Source organism: Ovis canadensis, chromosome 1 (assembly GCF_042477335.2).
Source record: "Ovis canadensis isolate MfBH-ARS-UI-01 breed Bighorn chromosome 1, ARS-UI_OviCan_v2, whole genome shotgun sequence".
Lineage (NCBI taxonomy): Eukaryota > Metazoa > Chordata > Mammalia > Artiodactyla > Bovidae > Ovis > Ovis canadensis.
The window spans coordinates 101550259-101571590 of NC_091245.1; the positions used below are offsets into that span (position 1 = coordinate 101550259).

At 40.2% G+C, this 21332-nt stretch overlaps 1 protein-coding gene across 2 annotated transcripts in view; it reads right to left on the minus strand.

Moving 5' to 3' along the window:
* Positions 1 to 10716: 10716 nt before the first annotated feature.
* The window catches only part of GOLPH3L (golgi phosphoprotein 3 like), a 47660-nt gene continuing 37044 nt past the window's right edge, over positions 10717 to 21332 (minus strand). For both annotated transcript variants that reach the window (XM_069603594.1, XM_069603603.1), the window contains one exon: positions 10717 to 13140. In XM_069603594.1, coding sequence (XP_069459695.1) covers positions 12713 to 13140 — 428 coding nt within the window. In that variant the 3' untranslated portion in view covers positions 10717 to 12712. The remainder of the gene's footprint in view (positions 13141 to 21332) is intronic.

Below are 21332 nucleotides of genomic sequence, written 5' to 3' on the forward strand. Positions count from 1 at the left end.
TGATATTAAATTTTAATTTTCCAGGGAACCTGTTGTGGCAGCTTTAGGGCTATCTGTTCATTTTTCTGTATAATTAAGTACATTTCTAGTGGGAAAATCTGAGAATCTTAGAATACACAGATTATTATACAAGGCAAAATCTGGTCAGCTTGAAATTAAAATGTTAATAAAGTGGTAAAGGGGTTCAAAGGAAAGTTCACATTCAGCAAATGGCAACCCACTCCAGTATTCTTGCCTGGAGAATCCCATGGACAGAGGATCTTGGCAGGTTACATACAATCCATAGGGTTGCAAAAGTTGGACAGGACTGAGCGACTAAGCACCCTACCCACCCCACCCCACCCCCTGCCCGACCCCCCGCCCTGCAAGAAAAGAAGACTTAATGATGGAGCTGTGTATTTGAAATCAGCTTTAATTTTGCCAGGTAAAGGTGATGGAAGGACATTCTAGGTGATGGGGTCAGTATGAAAGCTAGAAAACTAGAACTGAGTCCAGAACATGGAGGGCTTGAGTGTCAGGATAAGAAACCAGTGGATAATTTAGTTATCTAGGAGGGATATTTAAGGCTTTTAGGCCAGACAGTGGCAGATCAGAATTGTTCTTAAGGAAGATTAATCTAGTGGTAATGAATAAAAAATCATTTAGAATTCCAAACAGAAAGATACTAGAGGGGGACAATCTAGCTAGGAGTCCTCTGCAGTACTCTGGTTGGGAAGTAATTAGTATTTAATCTACAAACGAGGTAGTTTAGAATAGAAAACAGTGATTCTAATTGAGAAAGTCTGTGGCAATGGAATCTACTAGATTAGCATCAAACTGAATATAGGGAATAAGCAGGCCATGTGCCTCAATGTGACTATTTGTAGAAACAAATTCAAGGAAAGGAATCAATTTGGAAATGAAATTGGAAGTAGATAGAAAATGAGGTGTTCAGTTTTGAAAACACTGACTTTTTCAAAGCCAGTGAGCCATTTGGTGGAGATATCCAGGCAATGAAGTCTTAGGATAAGTGAACTCAGATCTCCATATCTGAAATTTTACCATTATAGGACATATAGATCTGGAGTTTGGGATAAATGTAGAAGCCAAATATGAATAAAATTTGGACTTCTTCACATAAATATGGGTTTCCCAGGTGGTGCTAGTGGTAAAGAACCGAACTGCCAATGCAGGAGTTGTAAGAGACATAGGTTTGAACCCTGGGTTGAGAAGATCCCCTGGAGGAGGGCATGGCAACCCAATTTAGTATTCTTGCCTGGAGAATCCCATGGACAGAAAAGCCTGGTGGGCTACAGTCCATGCGGTCACAAAGAATTGGACATGACTGAAGCTACTTAGCATACACGCACAAAAATATAAGTGAAGTTGTGGGATTAGATGGGATCATTGAAAAAAGTAGAAAAGAGGCCCCAGAACAGAAACTAAGGAAAAGTTGGCAAGGGCCACAGATATAAATGATCAGAGTGGTAAGGAGGAGAACCAAGAGAGAATCCCTTGAACAGTATGAAAAGAGAGAAGGCACAGAGAAGTTAAAGTCGGAGCGGACGGAAGCTAGTTGTGCTGTGCTCAGCCACATCCGACTCTTTGCGACTGTTTGTAGCCGGACAGGCTTCTCTGCCCATGGGATTCTCCAGGCAAGAATACTGGAGTGGGTTTCCATGCCCTCCTCCAGGGGATCTCCCCCACCCAGGGATCAAACATGTCTCATTGGCAGGCAGGTTCTTTACCATTAACACCACCTGGGAAGCCCAAGGGAACTTTATAAAAATACAGGGCTGATTTCCTCAGCCCTCTTTCACCCCAATTGAATCAGCATCTCTGCACTTGGGTCTGTAAGTCCGTATTTAAAAAGAAACACAAAATTACCTAAGGAGAGACTGCAAATAAGGCTGATTTGGAACCCCTATGGAATGGCAAGACATGAGGCTGTTCTGGTTGCTGGGGTCCCGGGAAAGACTTGCAAGTCATGCTGAAGTGTTGAGGTTTCATGAAGACAAAGGGGGACTGTCTGATTTAAGCAGGGAAATACTACTGTTAGATTTGGGATTCGGAAGAGGTAACTGTGGAGATTGAACTGAAGTGGAGAGGAAGACTCTAGGGTTGCGGTAATCCAGGCAAGACTTGAGAGGCCTGATCAAAGGCAGGCCTGTGTGAATGGAGGGGAGCTGAAGAGACAAATGATATTGGATGTGGGAAGTGAAGGTGAGGAGAGAACTAAGGATGACTTCCAAATTCCTGAGTAAAGGATGGTACCATTCACCGAGAAGCAAATACAGGGAGAAGAGCACACTGGAGGGAGGAAGTGAGGAGAAAAGAGAACCTGAATTACTTGTTTATTCCTAGTCTTTTGGTCTTTCTTCTTATTTATGTCTGAATTTTTCAAGGGAAGATCTAAATCTTTTCAGAGTGTGAGAGATGAGATATACTGGAATAACACTGTAAAATTTGTCAGTGCTTAAGCAAGATTGTGTGGATCACAATAAACTGTGGAAAATTCTGAGAGATGGGAATACCAGACCACCTGACCTGCCTCTTGAGAAATCTGTATGCAGGTCAGGAAGCAAGTTAGAACTGGATATGGAACAACAGACTGGTTCCAAATAGGAAAAGGAGTACGTCAAGGCTGTATATTGTCACCCTGCTTGTTTAACTTTTATGCAGACTACATCATGAGAAACGCTGGGCTGGAAGAAACACAAGCTGGAATCAAGATTGCCAGGAGAAATATCAATAACCTCAGATATGCAGATGACACCACCCTTATGGCAGAAAGTGAAGAGGAACTCAAAAGCCTCTTGATGAAAGTGAAAGAGGAGAGTGAAAAAGTTGGCTTAAAGCTCAACATTCAGAAAACGAAGATCATGGCATCCAGCCCCATCACCTCATGGGAAATAGACGGGGAAACAGTGCAAACAGTGTCAGACTTTATTTTTTGGGGCTCCATAATCACTGCAGATGGTGACTGCAGCCATGAAATTAAAAGACACTTACTCCTTGGAAGAAAAGTTATGACCAACCTAGATAGCATATTCAAAAGCAGAGACATTACCTTGCCGACTATGGTCCGTCTAGTCAAGGCTACGGTTTTTCCAGTGGGCATGTATGGATGTGAGAGTTGGACTGTGAAGAAGGCTGAGCGCCAAAGAATTGATGCTTTTGAACTGTGGTGTTGGAGAAGACTCTTGAGAGTCCTTTGGACTGCAAGGAGATCCAACCAGTCCATTCTGAAGGAGATCAGCCCTGGGATTTCTTTGGAAGGAATGATGCTAAAGCTGAAACTCCAGTACTTTGGCCACCTCATGCGAAGAGTTGACTTATTGGAAAAGACTGTGATGCTGGGAGGGATTGGGGGCAGGAGGGGAAGGGGACGACAGACGATGAGATAGCTGGATGGCATCATTGACTTGATGGGCGTGAGTCTGAGTGAACTTCGGGAGTTGGTGATGGACAGGGAGGCCTGGTGTGCTGCGATTCATGGGGTCGCAAAGAGTCGGACACGACTGAGCGACCGAACTGAACTGAACTGAAGCAAGATTGTATGGAAGAATGGCCATTATAAAAAGTGAAACGACAGAAATGTCTGGGTTTAATACATATGCCAATAGTACCCTCCAATGGACCAGACTCAGAATACCAGGGAATTAACTAAGCTCAATCCTTTCTTGGGTTGGCTGCCCAAGAAACCCAACAGTGATACTCTTCCCAGGCCTGCCTGCTCCTTTGCCCTGAGATGTTTGAGCAGAAATCTGAATAAGGTGGGGAGTAAGCTAAGCAGCTACCTCTGGGGAGAATTGGTCCAGGCACAGAGGGAACAAGCAGATGCAAAGCTCCCAAAGCAGGAATATATTTACAGTGTATCTGAGAAACAGCAAGACAGTCAGGGGAGCTAGAGCTAGAGTAAAAGAGGAGATGTAGGCAAGGAGTAGATGGCTTTTGGTGCTTTGGATTTTATTGTGTGATGGGCAGCCCTTAGATGGTGCGGAGCAGGGGTGGAACACAAGTTGATACAAGTATTAAATGGATCACTGTGGCTGCTCTGGGGAACAGGAGTGGAAGCAGCAGCAAGATATCAATTAGGCTTTTATAATAGTTGCAGAGGAAAGATGGCAGTGGTTTGGACTAGGCGGTAGTAACTACAGAGAAGGTTGAAAATAGCTGGACATGGAATTTTAAAGGTACAACCAACAGAAATTTGCTGTTATGAGAATACAGGATAACTTCAAAGCTTTTGGCCTGAGCAGCTAGGTGCATGATGGCACCATTTAGTAATATGGGGACATCTGAAAGTAGGAGGTTTAAGAGAAGAAATAGAGATTTTGTTTTGGACACATTATACTCTAAAGACATCAACTAAGATGTGATATTTCTTTTTTTTTCTAAAAGAGTTTGGTTCTTAAAAAAATATCCACTTTTATTTATTTTTTGACACAGTGGTGAGGGGAACAATATTTTATTTTTTGGCCACACTCTGCAGCATGCAGAACTTACCCAACCAGGGGTAGAACCCATGTCCCCTGCAGTGGAAGCAGAGTCTTAACCACGGGAGCCCCAGGGAAGTCCTAAAATGTGGTATTTCTATACAGTGGAATATTAGTGAAAGTGAAGTCGCTCAGTCATGTCCGACTCTTCGCAACCCTGTGGACTGTAGCCCGCCAGGCTCCTCTGTCCATGGGATTCTCCAGGCAAGAATACTGGAGTGGGTTGCCATTTCCTTCTCCAGGGGGTCTTCCCAACCCGGGGATTGAACCCGGGTCTCCTGTATTGCAGGCAGACGCTTTATCCTCTGAGCCACCAGGGAAGCTGGAATATTATTTGGCAATGAAAATAAATGAAGCACTGATACATACTACAACATGGATGAACCTTAAAACATTATGCAAAGTGAAAGCAGCAGTCACAAAAGACACATATTATGTGTTTCCACTTATTGGCAAATCTGTAGAGACTGAAAGTACATTAGTGTTTACCTAGGACTGGCGGAAATAGGGAATAACTGCTAATGGACATGGGTAATGATGTGTTCTAAAATTGTTGTGATAGCACAATGCTGTGAATATACTAAAACCCATCAAATTACTCATTTTAAATGGGCATATTGTATGGTATGTACATTTTATCAAAAAAATGTTATGTAGTTATCAAAATATGTGGTTATCAAAGCATTATGAAATTATTTTAGCAAAAGTTTAACCTGCTAAAAATAAAAGGAAAACTAAGTGGTCAAGGGTGCTAATCTTTCTCTCTTAACCACAGGAAATCTGGCTATTCAGACTGTCTCTGTCAACACACCATAACCAACGTAGGACAGTTTGCTAATTGCAGGAAAATAGTTCCCCCCCGCCACCCGCACAAATAGCTTCTTGATTGCTGGGTTCCTATAAGTCATTCTTAGTGTGAGTGTGAAGGATTGAATTATGTTTAACTTTCATGTACATTGCCATCAGTTTTCCAAAGTATTCAAAATCTATCTTTGCGAATCTCATACAATCTGTGTTTCTCTCTCCAAAGTGCATGCATGCAAAAATATTGTACATATTTTCAGGGTATAGAGACCCCCTGAAGCCTACAAAGTAGTCCAGTTTCTATTAATTTAAACATTGTCACAGGAATTAACAGTGGCCTTCATTTATTGGGCTTCCCTCGTGGCTCAGCTGGTAAAGAATCTGCCTGCAATGCAGGAGACCTGGGTTCGATCCCTGGGCTGGGAAGATCCTCTGAAGAAGGGATAGGCTACCCACTCCAGTATTCTAGCCTGGAGAATTCCATGGGCTGTATAGTCCATGGGGTCACGAAGAGTTGGACACGACTGAGTGACTTTCACTTTCATTTATTCAATACAGGAGACCTGGGTTCGATCCCTGGGTGGGGAAGATCCCCTGCAGAAGGAAATGGCAACCCAGTCCATTTTCTTGCCTGGAAAATCCCATGAACAGAGGAGCCTGGTAGACTACAGTCCATGGGGTCGCAAAGAGTCAGACACGACTGAGTGACTTCACTTTTCATTTATTCAGATTTGTGTTCAACTCAATCATGTGCCCCAAATTTATGACTTGACAATATAAGAGCTCTGTAGTATGGCTGATGGGAGCCTAAATTAGTACAACCATACTTTGGAAAACTATTGGCCCTATGTACTAAAGCTAAATGTAATTCAAACCCTATGGCCCAGCAATTCCACTCCTAGGTGATATATCCAGCTGAAGTGAATCCTCATATTCACCAAAACATGTGTTCATAGCCACTCTATTTATAATCACTCCAGATCCCCTGGAGGAGGGCATGGCAACCCATTCCAGTATTTTTGCCTGGAGAATCCCCATGGAGAGGGGAGCCTGGTGGGCTACAGTCCACGAGGTCACAGAGTCAGACATGACTGAGTGACTAAGCACAGCATAGAACAACCCAAAATGTTCAAAGTAAAATAGATAACAGTCACAAAAAATACATACTGTATGATTTCATTTATATAACGTTCAAAGGCAAAACCAGTCTATCGTATTAAAAAGATCATGGTTACCTCTAGAGAGGGATATAGTGATTGGGAGAGGTTAAGAAGGGGGCTTTTTGGGAGATGATAATGTTTTGTTTCTTGACTGGGGTGCTGGTTACATGGGAATGCTCACTATTATTGAGTTGTATATTTTTATTTATCTTGATTTATGTACTTTTCTCAGAGAAGGCAATGGCACCCCACTCCAGTACTCTTGCCTGGAAAATCCCATGGATGGAGGAGCCTGGTGCGCTGCAGTCCATGGGGTCGCTGAGTCGGACACGACTGAGTGACTTCACTTTCACTTTTCACTTTCATGCACTGGAGAAGGAAATGGCAACCCACTCCAGTGTTCTTGCCTGGAGAATCCCAGGGATGGGGGAGCCTGGTGGGCTGCCATCTATGAGGTCGCACAGAGTCGGACACGACTGAGGCAACTTAGCAGCAGCAGCAGCATGTACTTTTCTCTTGTTAATTTCATAAACCATTTAAAAAGGTATCTAATGTGAAGAGTAAGATGGAGTCTAGAAGCAAAAGGCTGAATTGTCATCTAATTTTTAACACAGGATCATGTTAAAATGAAAAGTATTTGTTCAGGCTTTTAAATATTCATAATGTTTAGAATATGATCAACTACTGTTACCTTCTCTAGTCTTCCCCTCTTTGATCATGAACATCTCTTCCTCCCTGCTCTCAAAGGGAAAGGAATTCAATCAATATAAATTAATTTATCTAAGAGTTTAGATAACTAAAGTTTCTAGCCTCACCTAGCAGTTCAAAAAACCTGGGGTGACACAGCTGGGAGGGAACTTTAAAAAAAATATTAAGGCTAACCCACAAGTATTTTGAGGTATTATATTAATATCATGGCTTTGAATGTCCAGAAATCTTTGAGGAAGTACTCAGCTTTTGATTGGAAGTGGGATCTCAACATCTCTGAAATGTGAGGAAAACTTTGGCTTTGAATTCCGCCCCCCGCCATCAAATCACGAGAATGATATACATCTACTAGGCTTGCTTATGTGGCAAATATATGGGGATTTGGTCAAGAAGCCCTTCTGAAGGGAGAGAAGAAGCCTCTTGATTCCTAGCTGAGTTTCTAAATTAAGTTTAGATAAAATATTCTTTTATACTTGGGGAGGTTCACGTAGGTTGAGAAAAACAAAGTGGTGGGCAGATTATTGAAATTCAGGGGGAAAAATCTACACAAAAGCTTGTCTATTTGAAGAGTTCTTATGGAGTACTTGTTCCCCACCTTCCACCCTAGTGGAATCTACTTTTTTACAATCTGAAATGTAAAGAAAAACTAATGGCAGTGAATTGGGCTGCTAGAAAAAGATTTCTGCCAGGAAGTGACCCTTGGTTTTCTGACTTGCATTCTGTGAGAATTTTATTGCTTTCTGGGAGGGATGGCTCCCTTTCTCATATCAGTAAGAAGTTGTGTCTCTTTCCAAATTATATATACACCTGCAACTCACTGAGGAGAAAAGGAAGACAGACCAAGGCATTGAGAAGAACTGGGGATGCAAAACAAAGATTCATGCACTCATGTAATAGGTGATAGAAAAATATAAAAAAATCCATTCTACCTAACTTATTTCATCATTAAAGCAATGATTATTTAAAAATTAATATTTTTATTCTTTTAGGGAATAAAACATTTTTAGAAATTATATGAATATATATGTATGTTAGCTATATAGAAAATGGGAGGAACAAATTTTTTAAAATCTTTCAATTAAAATTCTTCATAGTTTTGTTAAAATTTGATATCAGAAAACACTCACGCAAGAAGAGAGTAAGTAGAGTGAAATATTTGAAGTGTTATAAAACAAAAACAAAAAATAAAACCACCCATGAATCAAGAATTCTATAACCAGTAAAATTATCTTTCTGAAGTGAAGGACGAAGACTTTCTCAGACAAAAACTGGGGAATTTATGTCCAGCACACTTGACCTGTAAGAAGTGTTAAGCTATTAAGGCAGAAGAATGATGTATCAGAAATTTTTACACAAGAAATCATCAGAGAAGGAATAAAAGAAGGTGAACAAAAAATTTTGCTAGTTTCGAAAACCCTTCTTTAGTCTACAATTTGAATATAATCTCTTAGAATGATCTCTTTTGGAAATATATAAGAAAAGCACACACAATTCATGAAATTCTAGCATGTAACAAATTATTCTGTACATTTTTAAAAAGTTCCTTTATTTTTGGCTGTGCAGGGTCTTTGCAGCAGGTTTTTCTCTAGTCGTGGTGCACAGGCTTCTCATTCAGTGGCTTCTCTTGTTGCAGAGCATGGGTTCTAGGGTGTGTGGGCTTCTGCAGTTGCAGTTCCCAGGTCCTAGAGCACAGGCTCATAGTTGTGGCCCATGGGCTTAGCTTCTCCTTGGCATGTGGGATCTTCTGGACCAGGGACTGAACCCACGTCTCCTGCATTGGCAGGTGGATCTTTACCACTGAGCCACCAGGGAAACTCTATTTTGTACATTTTGTGTTTTGTTTTTTATATTTTGTTTTCCTAGCCCAGAATAGCCTCAGCTCTTCCTTCTCAACCTGAGAAGATTCTTCAAGACTGAGTTTAAATGGAGGAAGGAGAGAGTAGTGGTTAAGAGCATGCATTTGAATTCAACCTCTGCATGGTGTCCTTAGGCAAACCTCACTACCTCTGAATTTTCTTTAGAATTTTAGAATTTTAGTTTTTTAGAATTCTGAGGAATAAATGAGAAAATATATGAAGTGGTTAACATAGCAGAAGTACTCAATACATGAAAGCCACTCGAGTAAATATACTCCTGTAAGTTTTTCCTAATGTTCCCAGGAAGAATGCTACTCCTTTGTGCTTCTAAAAATTAAGTTTATACTTCTACTTGAGCATTTTTCACAGAGTACCTCATTTTCCCACTTAAATGTGAGTTGTTGGGAGCTGAGATTGTGTCCTATGTAACGCCTGTGCACTACAGCTAGTCAAGTCTGTGTGCTGCAATGAAGACCCAGCACAGCCAAATGAATTAAAAATAAAGTGTTCTCAAACTTTAACATATAAGTTTTTAGAGACTATGTTTTAAATGCAGCTTCCTAAGCCCTAAACCCCAGTGACTGATTTACTAGGAACGCCTATTTTGGCAAAGTACTTACACCCACAAAAGTTACTTTGATGCACCATATTTTGATAAACATTGTTATACTTTGTTTTTATACTTTCTCTGAAATACAAATAGCAAGGAAGTAGACAATTCTAGTAAATACATTTCATGTTGTTCCTTATGCTGTGTGCCTGTGTGCCAAGTTGCTTCAGTCATGTCTGATTCTTTGTGACCCTGTGGACTGCAGCCCGCCAGGCTCCTCTGTCCATAGGGTTCTCCAGGCAAGAATACTGGGTTGGATTGCCATGCCTTCCTCCAGGAGATCTTCCGAACTTAGGGATCGAACCCGAGTCTCTCATGTCTCCTGCATTGGCAGGTGGGTTATTTACCACTGGCACCACCTGGGAAGCCCCCCTTTATGCTGTAGACATTATAAAAGACAGAAGAACAGTAAGCCGATAACAAGGTCAATTATCTTTCTTTTCATATGTTGTTAACTCTGTTACACTTAGGTTTGTTACCTACGCTTGGAACTTAAAGACTTTCAGCTCTTCAGTAACTTCAGGTGTCACTTGCAAGTAGTTATTAATAGACTAGAATATACTCATTCTCTTCCTGGTAATAATGATGTAATTGGGTAACTTATTTTGCTTGAGATGGAGACACTATTCTTCAGACTTTACATTAGCTGGTGTTTGAGTTAGATTTAATGTACCCTGCCCTCCAGTATGTGTGTATATATATATATATAGTGTATATATATGTATATTTGTGTATTCCTAATTTTCCACAAGGGAGTCTGGGTGGCTCAGTGGTAAAGAATCTGCCTGCCAATGCAGGAGACGCAGGTTCAATCCCTGGATCAGGAAGATCTCCTGGAAGAAGAAATGGGAACCCACTCTAGTATCCTTGCTTGGGAAATCCCATGAACAGAGGAGCTTGTGGGCTACAGTCCATGGGTAGCCCCATGTCTCACAAAGAGTCAGACATGACCTAGCAACTGAGCATGCATACACAGTTTTCCACACAGAATGAAACAGAGGCTGGTATCCTAGGGTAAGCAGGGAGTGTTACTGGCCTTGTATGAAAAGTTATTTCAAGTTAAAATAACTTTAGTTGTAAAATTGCACAGAGAGACCAGGGAGCCAATAATTGATCTTTATTACACAGAAATGCGAAGGCCATATGCATTAAATGGTGTTTTGCAGTGAACATTATGCAGATTCAAACTGAAGACATCCTCATCTTAATGAGATACAATATAAAAATAAACACTGACCAAGAGTTGCCAGAAAGAACTCAATTTCCACTCTCCCAATCAAGCTGAAACTCTCCACAGAAAAACCTGGTTTAAATTCATGCCAAACTGTTCAAATGGAAAGAAAAACTAAGTCAGGTAGAGACATCCATGGACTGGTTTTTATAGTTTTAGGGAGCCAGACTGAAGCTCTTCTCAGCTTCACATTTTTTAGGAATTTGTTTCATTTAAACTTTTTATCTTTAGTCACCTAAGTGATAACCTAAAGTGAAAAAAAGTTAAGTGAGTTGGGGAATTTTGTGGGGCTAGACAATTTTAGAGGAGGGAAAGTTACAATCATTCATTTAATTACTTCTGATCAGGAAAATTTGATATCAGGTCTGGATCATCTGTATTAGCCCTTTGATAGACTCTTTGTCTGTAGTGGTCAAGAGGCAAGATCCATTCAAGTATCAGCATTAACAAATACTTGACATTAGCACAGTTTGGTGCCTGTCCTCTTTATATTCCCAAATGCTGGACTTTATATAGGATGCTTTTAACATAAAATTGCCCTTCTGAATACGATTTTTCTCAATAAGCTTCTCTTTGCATTTACTACTGACTTAAAAAATGTTTTAGAGAATGAGTTAGACAAAGGATTGTGTTGAGACAAGACTAATGACTAGGAGGGCATCTGTGGATTAAATAGATAAAACTACTTCCAGGACCTCTAAATGTACACAGAATAGGTGGCACTAGTGGTAAAGAACCTGCCTGCCAATGCAGGAGACTGAGACTCGGGTTCCATTCCTGGGTAGGGAAGATCCCCTGGAGGAGGGCATGGCAACCCACTCCAGTATTCTTACCTGGAGAATCCCATGGACAGAGGAACCTGGCAGGCTACAGCCCATAGGGTCACAAAGAATTGGACACGATTGAAGTGACTGAGCACGCACACCCATCAGTTTATGTAGGAAGCCAAAACAGGTAACACGATCTAGAGTTTAGATATATTGTCTGGACTCAGGATGGTGCTATTCAGCAATTGAAATTTATAACTCCCTAAATTCAATCAGAACAGAGACACTTGAAGTAGCCTGGAGGAATTCAGATAGTGATGTGCTAAAGAGTAGAAATTCTGATACCACTTTCCTTCTTTGCAAATTGTATTGGTGACTGCATAAAAGAGGTGGTTAAGAGATACATTTTTTAAAAAATTTAGATTTCTGTTCTAATGAATGATGGAGTAGGACAATACTGAGAGAAAGTAGAGAATATATTTATGGTTCTAGGACTGCGAGAACCAGGTAATCACATTTGGAATAGTCTCATTAATTTAGAAAAGGAAAGATGAGAAAATCAGTAGTGGAACATAACATTTATATCTCAGAGACCATCTGCTCCAAAAATCAGTTTTATTTCCATTGCCCCTTATTCAAAGAGATGGTTACTTCAATAAGCTACATTACTTAGCAGAGCCTGAGAGATAGGCTGAAAACATATAAGACAGAAAACAAACTTTAAAAAATGAGATAAATGGTTTGCTCTACATCTCATTCACATTCTATGTCTAGAGAAATCCAAATCTCACTGAAATATTCCTGATAATCCAAAAGCACACTGGATGGAAGTGAGCCAAGAAATGAGAGATAATGTTTACTGGGTGAGTGCTGGTTCACCCAACTTATTCACCTCTGGAGTGGAAGTATAGGGAGATATAAAGCCTGCTTATAAGAGACAAGGTCTATGGAGAAGCCCTGAAGTTGCTTTCCCCAAATAACAAATTTGATTCAAGAGGAAAAAAAAATGATGGAAAACATCTCATCACACAAAACTCGGTGATGGTGTCTCTGATAGTCACTGGCCAGCAATGGAAAAGGAGAAACCCAACAGCTGGCTTACGATTTATTGAAGGCTGCCAGCACAGCCCAGATCATCTCTGTGGCACTGTGCTTTGTCCCCTCTACCTCAGGGTCCAGTTCTACTAGGTCCTTGGCTCGATTCATCGCCATATCATACTTGTCATCTGTCAGAGAGGAGAAGACATTCTCTAGCACATCGGAGGAGTGGGCTAGCACCAGCAGTGCTAGTGTTCGCTTGTCCATACGCTGAGGGTCATTTACCCACCGCTCTAGGACACTATCTTGAAGTTTTTTCACTAGTCGTTGCTTCTCTGTTGTATTGGTCACTGGGTGAGTAGTCATGTCAAATAGGAGGAAATTCTGCTTCTCAGTGGTTAGAATACCCTTCTCTACTAGGTTCTTTGCAATTCTCTCTCTTACATTTCTCAGCTGGTACTGTAATTTGAAAGGGTTCCAGGTCTCACCTATGGGAAAAATAAATAGAATGCTTGAACAAGACTATAAACCAACTAGACTTCAGAAGACATCTATAGAATATTCTACCCTATAACAGTAGAATGCACATACTTCTCAAGTGCATATGAAACATTTTCCATGATACACCATATGTTAGGCCATAAAACAAGCCTTAATAAATTTAAAAGAACTGAAAACATACAAAGTATGCTATTCAATCACAATGGAATTATAAATTGATAACAGAAGGACATTTGGGAAATTAAAAAGATATGTGGAAATTTAAAGCCACACTCTGAAATAACCAATGAGTCAAAGAAGAAATCATAAGAAAAAATTAAAAAATACTTTTGAGTTGAGTGAATATACCAAAACTTATGGGATGCAGCTTAAAGCAGTATAAAGAGGGAAATTTATGATCCAAATGCCATATTAAAAAAGTGAAAGTCACTCAGTCTTGTCCAACTCTTTGCAACGCCATGGATGTAGCCTGCCAGGCTCCTTTGTCCATGGAATTCTCCAGGCAAGAATACTGGAATGGGAAGCCATTCCCTTCTCCAGGGGTTCTTCCCAAACCAGATCTTCTGCATTGCAGGTGGATACTTTACCATCTGAACCACCAGGGAAGTCCTGTATTAGAAAAGATGTCAAATCAATAACCTAACCTAACTTTAAAAAACTAGAAAAAGAAGAAAATACTAAATCCAAAGCAAGCAGGATAAAGGAAACAATAGAGACGAAATAGAGAAAATTAATAAAATAAAACTCTGGTTCAGTGAAAAGATGAAAAAAACTGACAAACCCAGATGATCAAGGAAAAGAGAAGACTCAAAATTACTAAAATTGGGAATGAAAGAGGAGACATTACTACTAAACTTACAAAAATTAAAACAGTATGACAACAATTTAGACAACCTAGAAGAATGGACAAATTCCTTGAAATACAATTACCTAAACTGACTCAACAAGAAAGAGGGAATTTCAATAGAACTATAACAAATAATGCCCTGGTGGCTCAGACAGTTAAGAATCTGCCTTCAATGCAGGAGACTGGGTTCTATCTCTGGGTTGGGAAGATCCCCTGAGGAGAAGGGAATGGCACTCATACCCCAAATGTCCCAGTATTCTTGCCTAGAGAATTCCATGGACAGAGGAGCTTGGTGGGCTATAGTCCAAGGGGTCACAAAGAGTCAAACACGACTGAGCAAGTAATACACACACACAATAACAAGTAAAAGGCTTCCTAGGTGCTGCTAGTGGTAAAGAACCAACATGCCAATGCAGATATGAGTGAAGTCGCTCAGTCATGTCCGACTCTTTGCGACCCCATGGACTGTAGCCTACCAGGTGGCTCCGCCCGTGGGATTCTCCAGGCAAGAGTACTGGAGTGGGTTGCTGTTTCCTTCTCCAGGAGATCTTCCCAACCCAGGGATTGAACCTGGGTCTCCCACATTGCAGGCAGATGCTTTACCATCTGAGCCACCAGGGAAGACTCTAATGCAGATATAAGAGATGCAAATTTGATCCCTGGGTTGGGAAGATCCCCTGGAGAAGTGCGTGGTAACCCACTCTAGCATTCTCTCCTGGAGAATCCTATGGACAGAGGAGCCTGGTGGGCTACAGTCCACTGGATCACAAAGAATCGGACATGACTGGAGCAACTTAGCACACATAACAAGTAAATAGATTGAATAGTAACTCTAAAACTTCCCACAAAGAAAAGTGTGGTCAAGACGGCTTTTCTGGTAATTCTACCAAACATTAATGGAGAATTAATGCCAATCCTTCACAAACACTTAAAAAAAAAAGAACAGGCAGAGGAGGGAATACTTCCTTAGTCTAAACAGTAAGTATTCCTCTGATACTAAAATGAGACAAAACTTCACAAGAAAACTATAGACCAGTATCTCTTATCTATATAGGTAAAAAATACTGAACAAAATATGTACAAACAAATCTAGCAATATAATAAAGACATAGGGAACTCTCTGATAGTCCAGTGTGCACTTTCATTGCCAAGGGCATAGGTTCAATCCCTGGTCAGGGAACTAATATCCTACAAGCAGTATGGCTCAGCTGAAGGGAAAAAACAAACAACCCTATCCCTAAACTACATAATACGATAAAAAGGGGGACTTAAAACAGAAATGTAAGTTTGATTTAAAATACGAAAATCAATAAAATGAAAAGCAAAAACCAAATGATCATCTCCATAGACAAAAGAAAAGCATTTGATAAAATCCAACACTCTTACATCATAAACACACTCCATAAGCTAGGAATAGACAGAAACTTTCTGAACTTGATAGAGGAATTTATGGAAACCTCACAGCTAGCATATTACTTAACAGGGAAAGACTGAATGTTGTCATCTTAGATCAAGGATAAGACAAGGAAGTCCATTCTCATCATTGCTATTCAGCACCATACTGAAAGTTCTAGGCAGGGTAATTAGGTAAGAAAAATAAATAAAAGGCATCTAGCTTAGAAAAGTTAAACTATTTTTATTTTCAACTGAAATAAATTCAATTTTATTACAATTTTAATTACAGCAAAATTATAAGTAACAAAAGAAAAAAATTAGGTGAAATGGATCAAAATTAAAAACTTGTACTTCAAAGGATACCATTAAGAAACTGAAAACACAACCCACAGAACTGGAGAAAAATTTTGTATTTAGACTTGTATTTAGAACATATTTTAAAAGTACAACTCAATAGTAGAAAGCAAACCCAATTTAAAAATGGGCAAAGGATTTGAACAGACAGTTCTCCAAAGAAAATATACAAGTGGCCAATAAACACATATAAAGACGTTCAACATCATTAGTCATTGCTGCTACTAAGTTGCTTCAGTCGTGTCCGACTCTGTGCGACCCCATAGACGGCAGCCCACCAGGCTCCCCCATCCCTGGGATTCTCTAGGCAAGAATACTGACGTGGGTTGCCATTTCCTTCTCCAATGCATGAATGTGAAAAATCAAAGTGAAGTCGCTCAGTTGTGTCCGACTCTTCGCGACCCCATGGACTGCAGCCTACCAAGCTCCTCCGTCCATGGGATTTTCCAGGCAAGAGTACTGGAGTGGGGTGCCATTGCCTTCTCCATCATTAGTCATTAGGGGAATGCAAATAAAAATCACAATGTGATACCACTATGTATCACTAGGATAGCTAAAATAAAATTACAAAGACAGAATAACAAGTGTCGATGAGGATGTGAAGGAACTGAAACTCACACATTGGTGGTAGGAATGTAAGACAGTCCCTATTCCTGTCCTCAAGAAATTTACAATCTAGTATGGGGTGAAAGTGGGGACCCAAAAATAGTATTTGAAGTAATCCCTAGTGACAAACTGGATATACTTGACCAGTTGAGTTCAGTTCAGTCACTCAGTCGTGTCCGACTCTTTGCGACCTCATGGACTGCAGCACCCCAGGCTTCCCTATCCATCACCAACTCCTGGGGCTTACTCAAACTGATGTCCATCAAGTTGGTGATGCTATCCAACCATCTCATCCTCTGTCGTCCCCTTCCCACCTTCAATCTTTCCCAGGATCAGGGTCTTTTCAAATGAACCAGTTCTTCACATCAGGTCGCCAAAGTATTGGAGTTTCAGCTTCAACATCAGTCCTTCCAATGAATATTCAGGATGGAGTTCCTTTACGATGGACTGGTTGGATCTCTTGGCAGTCCAAGGGACTCTCAAGAGTCTTCTCCAACAAAGCATCAATCTTTGGCACTCAGCTTTCTTTATAGTCCAACTTTCACATCCATTCATGACCACTGGAAAAACCATAACTCTGACGAGACAGACCTTTGTTGGCAAAGTAATGTCTCTGCTATTTAATATGCTGTCTAGGGTGGTCATAGCTTTTCTTCCAAGGAGCAAGTGTCTTTTAATTTCATGGCTGCAGTCACCATCTGCAGTGATTTTGGAACCCAAAAAAATAAAGTCTGTCACTGTTTCGATTTGTTCCCCATCTATTTGCCATGAAGTAATGGGACCGGATGCCATGATCTTAGTTTTCTGAATGTTAAGCTTTAAGCCAACTTTTTCACTCCTCTTTCACTTTCATCAAGAGGCTCTTTAGTCCTTCTTAGCTTTCTGCCATAAGGGTGGTGTCATCTGCATATCTGAGGTTACTGATTTTTCCTGGCAATCTTGATTCTAGCTAGTGCCTCATCCAGCCCAGGGTTTCTCATGATGTACTCTGCATGTAAGTTAAATAAGTAGGGTGACAATATACAGCCTTGACGTAGTCCTTTCCTGATTTGGAACCAGTCTGTTGTTGTATGTCCAGTTCTAACTGTTGCTTCTTGATCTGCATACAGATTTCTCAGGACGCAGATGGGTCTGTTATTCCCATCTCTTTAAGAATTTTCCAGTTTGTTGTGATCCACACAGTCAAAGGCTTTGGCATAGTCAATAAAGCAGAAATAGATGTTTTTCTGGAATTCTCTTGCTTTTTCCATGATCCAATGGATGTTAGCAATTTGATCTTTGGTTCCTCTGTCTTTTCTAAATCCAGCTTGAACATCTGAAGTTCATGGTTTATGCACTGTTGAAAGCTGGCTTGGAGAATTTTGAGCATTACTTTGCTAGCATGTGAGATGAGTGCAATTGTGCAGTAGTTTGAACATTCTTTGGCACTGCCTTTCTTTGGGATTGGAGTGAAAACTTACCTTTTCCAGTCCTATGGCCACTGCTGAGTTTTCCAAAATTGAGCGAAGCACTATAAAAGCATTGTCTTTTAGGATCTGAAATAGCTCAACTGGAATTCTGTCACCTCCACTAGCTTTGTAGTGATGCTTCCTAAGGCCCACTTGACTTCACATTCCAGGATGTCTGGCTCTAGGTGAGTGATCACACCATTGTCGTTATCTGGGTCATGAAGATCTTTTCTGTATAGTTCTTCTGTGTATTCTTGCCACCTCTTCTTAATATCTTCTGCTTCTGTTAGGTACATACCATTTCTGTCCTTTATTATGCTCATCTTTGCATGAAATGTTCCCTTGGTATCTCTAATTTTCTTGAAGGGATCACTAGTCTTTCCCATTCTATTGTCTTCCTCTATTTCTTTGCATTGATCACTGAGGAAGGCTTTATCTCTCCTTGCTATTCTTTGGAACTCTGCATTCAAATAGGTATATCTTTCCTTTTCTCCTTTGCCTTTCACATCTTTTCAGCTATTTGTAAGGCGTCCTTGGACAATTATTGTGCCTTTTTGCATTTCGTTTTCTTGGGGATGGTCTTGATCACTGCCTCCTATACAATGTCACAAACTGTCCATAGTTCTTCAGGTACTCTATCAGATCTAATTCCTTGAATCTATTTGTCACTTCCACTATATAATCGTAACAGATTTGATTTAGGTCATACCTGAATGGTCTAGTGGGTTTTTCCTACTTTCTTCAATTTAAAGCTGAATTTGGCAATGAGGAGTTCATGATCTGAGCCACAGTCAGCTCCCGGTCTTATTTTTGCAGGCTGTATAGAGTTTCTCCATCTTTGGCTGCAAAGAATATAATCAATTTATATTTTGGTATTGACCATCTGGTGATGTTCATTTGTAGAGTCTTCTCTTGTTTTGTTGGAAGAAGGTGTTTGCTATGACCAGTGTGTTCTCTTGGCAAAACTCTGTTAGCCTCTCACCTGCTTTGTTTTGTACTCCAAGGCCAAATTTGCCTGTTACTCCAGGTATCTCTTGACTTCCTACTTTTGCATTTCAGTTCTCTATAATGAAAAGGCCATCGTTTTGGGGTGTTAGTTCTACAAGGTCTTGTAGGTTTTCATAGAACCATTCAGCTTCTTCAGCATTACTGGCTGGGGCATAGAGTTGGATTACTGTAATACTGAAATGGTTTGCCCTGGAAACGAACAGAGATCATTCTGTCATTTTTGAGACTGCATCCAAGTACTGCATTTCAGACTCTTTTGTTGACTATGATGGCTACTCCATTTCTTCTAAGGGATTCTTGCCCACAGTAGTAGATATAATGGTCATCTGAGTTAAATTCACCCATTCCAGTCCATTTTAGTTCTCTGATTCTTAAAATGTCGATGTTCACTCTTGCCATCTCGTTTGACCACTTCCAATTTGCCTTAATTCATGGACCTATCATTCCAGGTTCCTACGCAATATTGCTCTTTACAGCATAGGACTTTACTTCCATCACCAGTCACATCCACAGCTAGGTGTTGTTTTTGCTTTGACTCTGTCTCTTCATTCTTTCTGGAGTTATTTCTCCACTGATCTCCAGTAGCAACTGGGCACCTAGGGACCTGGGGAGTTCATCTTTCAGTGTCCTATCTTTTTGCCTTATCATACTGTTCATGGGGTTCTCAAGGCAAGGATACTGAAGTGGTTTGCCATTCCCTTCTCCAGTGGACCATGTTTAGTCAGAACTCTCCACCATGACCCGTCCATCTTGGATGGCCCTACATGGCATGGCTCATAGTTTCATTCAGTTAGACAAGGCTGGGGTCCATGTGATTATAGCTGATAAGGTTCTTTAGAATGTTAATCATTGAGAGATTACATCTGGGATAATGGCAGCAAGCATTAGAAATTCATCTTTCCACCTAGACAATAATTATACTAGTAGCATCTATCTGAAACAATTATTTTTGGAACTCTTGAGCTTCCACAAATACTTGTCAGTTCCAGGGGAAGCTAGGCTGGCAAATGTGGTCAATATCAATTTCAGTCAATTTCAGCCTTCAGTGCAGCAGTGACTACTTAGCCCCTAGTCCCATGAAAGGTAGCTGTGGGAACAGAAATCTGTAGTTCTGGTGTAGCCTACTGGAATCAGGATGAGCAATAAGGACCCTGTCTTTGAAATCTCAGGACCAGTGTTCTGGTTATGGATTGTAGCTTTTGATGGCTGACATACAGCTAAAGGCTGCCACTGTTCCAATCCCCACCAGCTAAGCAGCTTCCAGGGGATTTAAAAGAGAAGCTTTTTTTTTTTTTTTACATTCAGAAACAACTGCATGTACACAGTATTTAAGAAAGCACCCGTGGTTGCTTAAGAAAACATGTAATCTCTGAAGTACAACCTTGGAAAAGACCTGAGATCTGAAGCTTTCACCTCAGTTGGATCTACAACACAGAGAAACCATAATATAATCAACAAAACAACAACAAACAACTCAGCAAAACCTGGGGAATGGGGAAAGTCTGATTTCCAGAGTTACTGTATTATAGGATTTCAATATCCAGCTCTCAACAACGAAAAAATTACAAGGCACATAGTGAAAGAAAAAGGTACGTTCCACTAAAAGGAACAAAAGAAAAAGACAAAATTTGTACTTGAGGAAGCCAGATGTCAAGTTTACTAGATAAATACTTGAGAACAGCGGTTTTAAAGATGTTTCTTTATGATGCTTTCTTTAGCAAATAGCTAAAGGAAGACATGGATAAAGATAAGAAAATTATGAACAAAATTAGAATACCAATAAAGAGATAGAAATTACAAAAAGGAACCAAAAAGAAAATCTGGAGCTTAAATACAACAGCTAAAATGAAGAATATACTATATGGGTTCAAAAACAGATTTAAGCAGGCAGAAGAATTAACAAATTTGAAGATAGTACAACTGAAGTAATAAAGTTTAGGGAAAAACAACAAAAATGGTGAATGAAGCCTAAGGAACCTCTGAGACTCCATCAAATGGACAAATATTTTCATTGTAGGAATCCCAGAGGAGAAGAGAGAAAGGGCAGAAAAATATTTGAAAAAATAATAGCTGAAAATGGTCTAAATTTCATGAGAAATGTGAATCTACAAATCTAAGATACTCAATGAGCTCAATGTTGACTAAAACATCCAAGATAAATTATCATCTAACTATTGAAAGCCAAGGATAAACAATCTTTTAAAACCAATTTTAAATTGAAGTATAGTTAATTTACAATGTTACATTAGTTTTAGATGTGTGATACTGAGTTACACAAACATATATTTGAGCTTCCCTGGTGGCTCAGATGGTAAAGAATACACCTGCAGTGCAGGAGACCTGGGTTCGATCCTGGGCTGGGAAGATCCCCTGGAGAAGGGATGGCTACCCACTCTAGTATTCTTGCCTGGAGAATGCCATGGACAGAGCAGCCTGGCAGGCTAGTCCATGGCGTTGCAGAGTCAGACAAGACAGTGATTTTCATACACACACACATATATATTTTAAATTCTTTTCCATT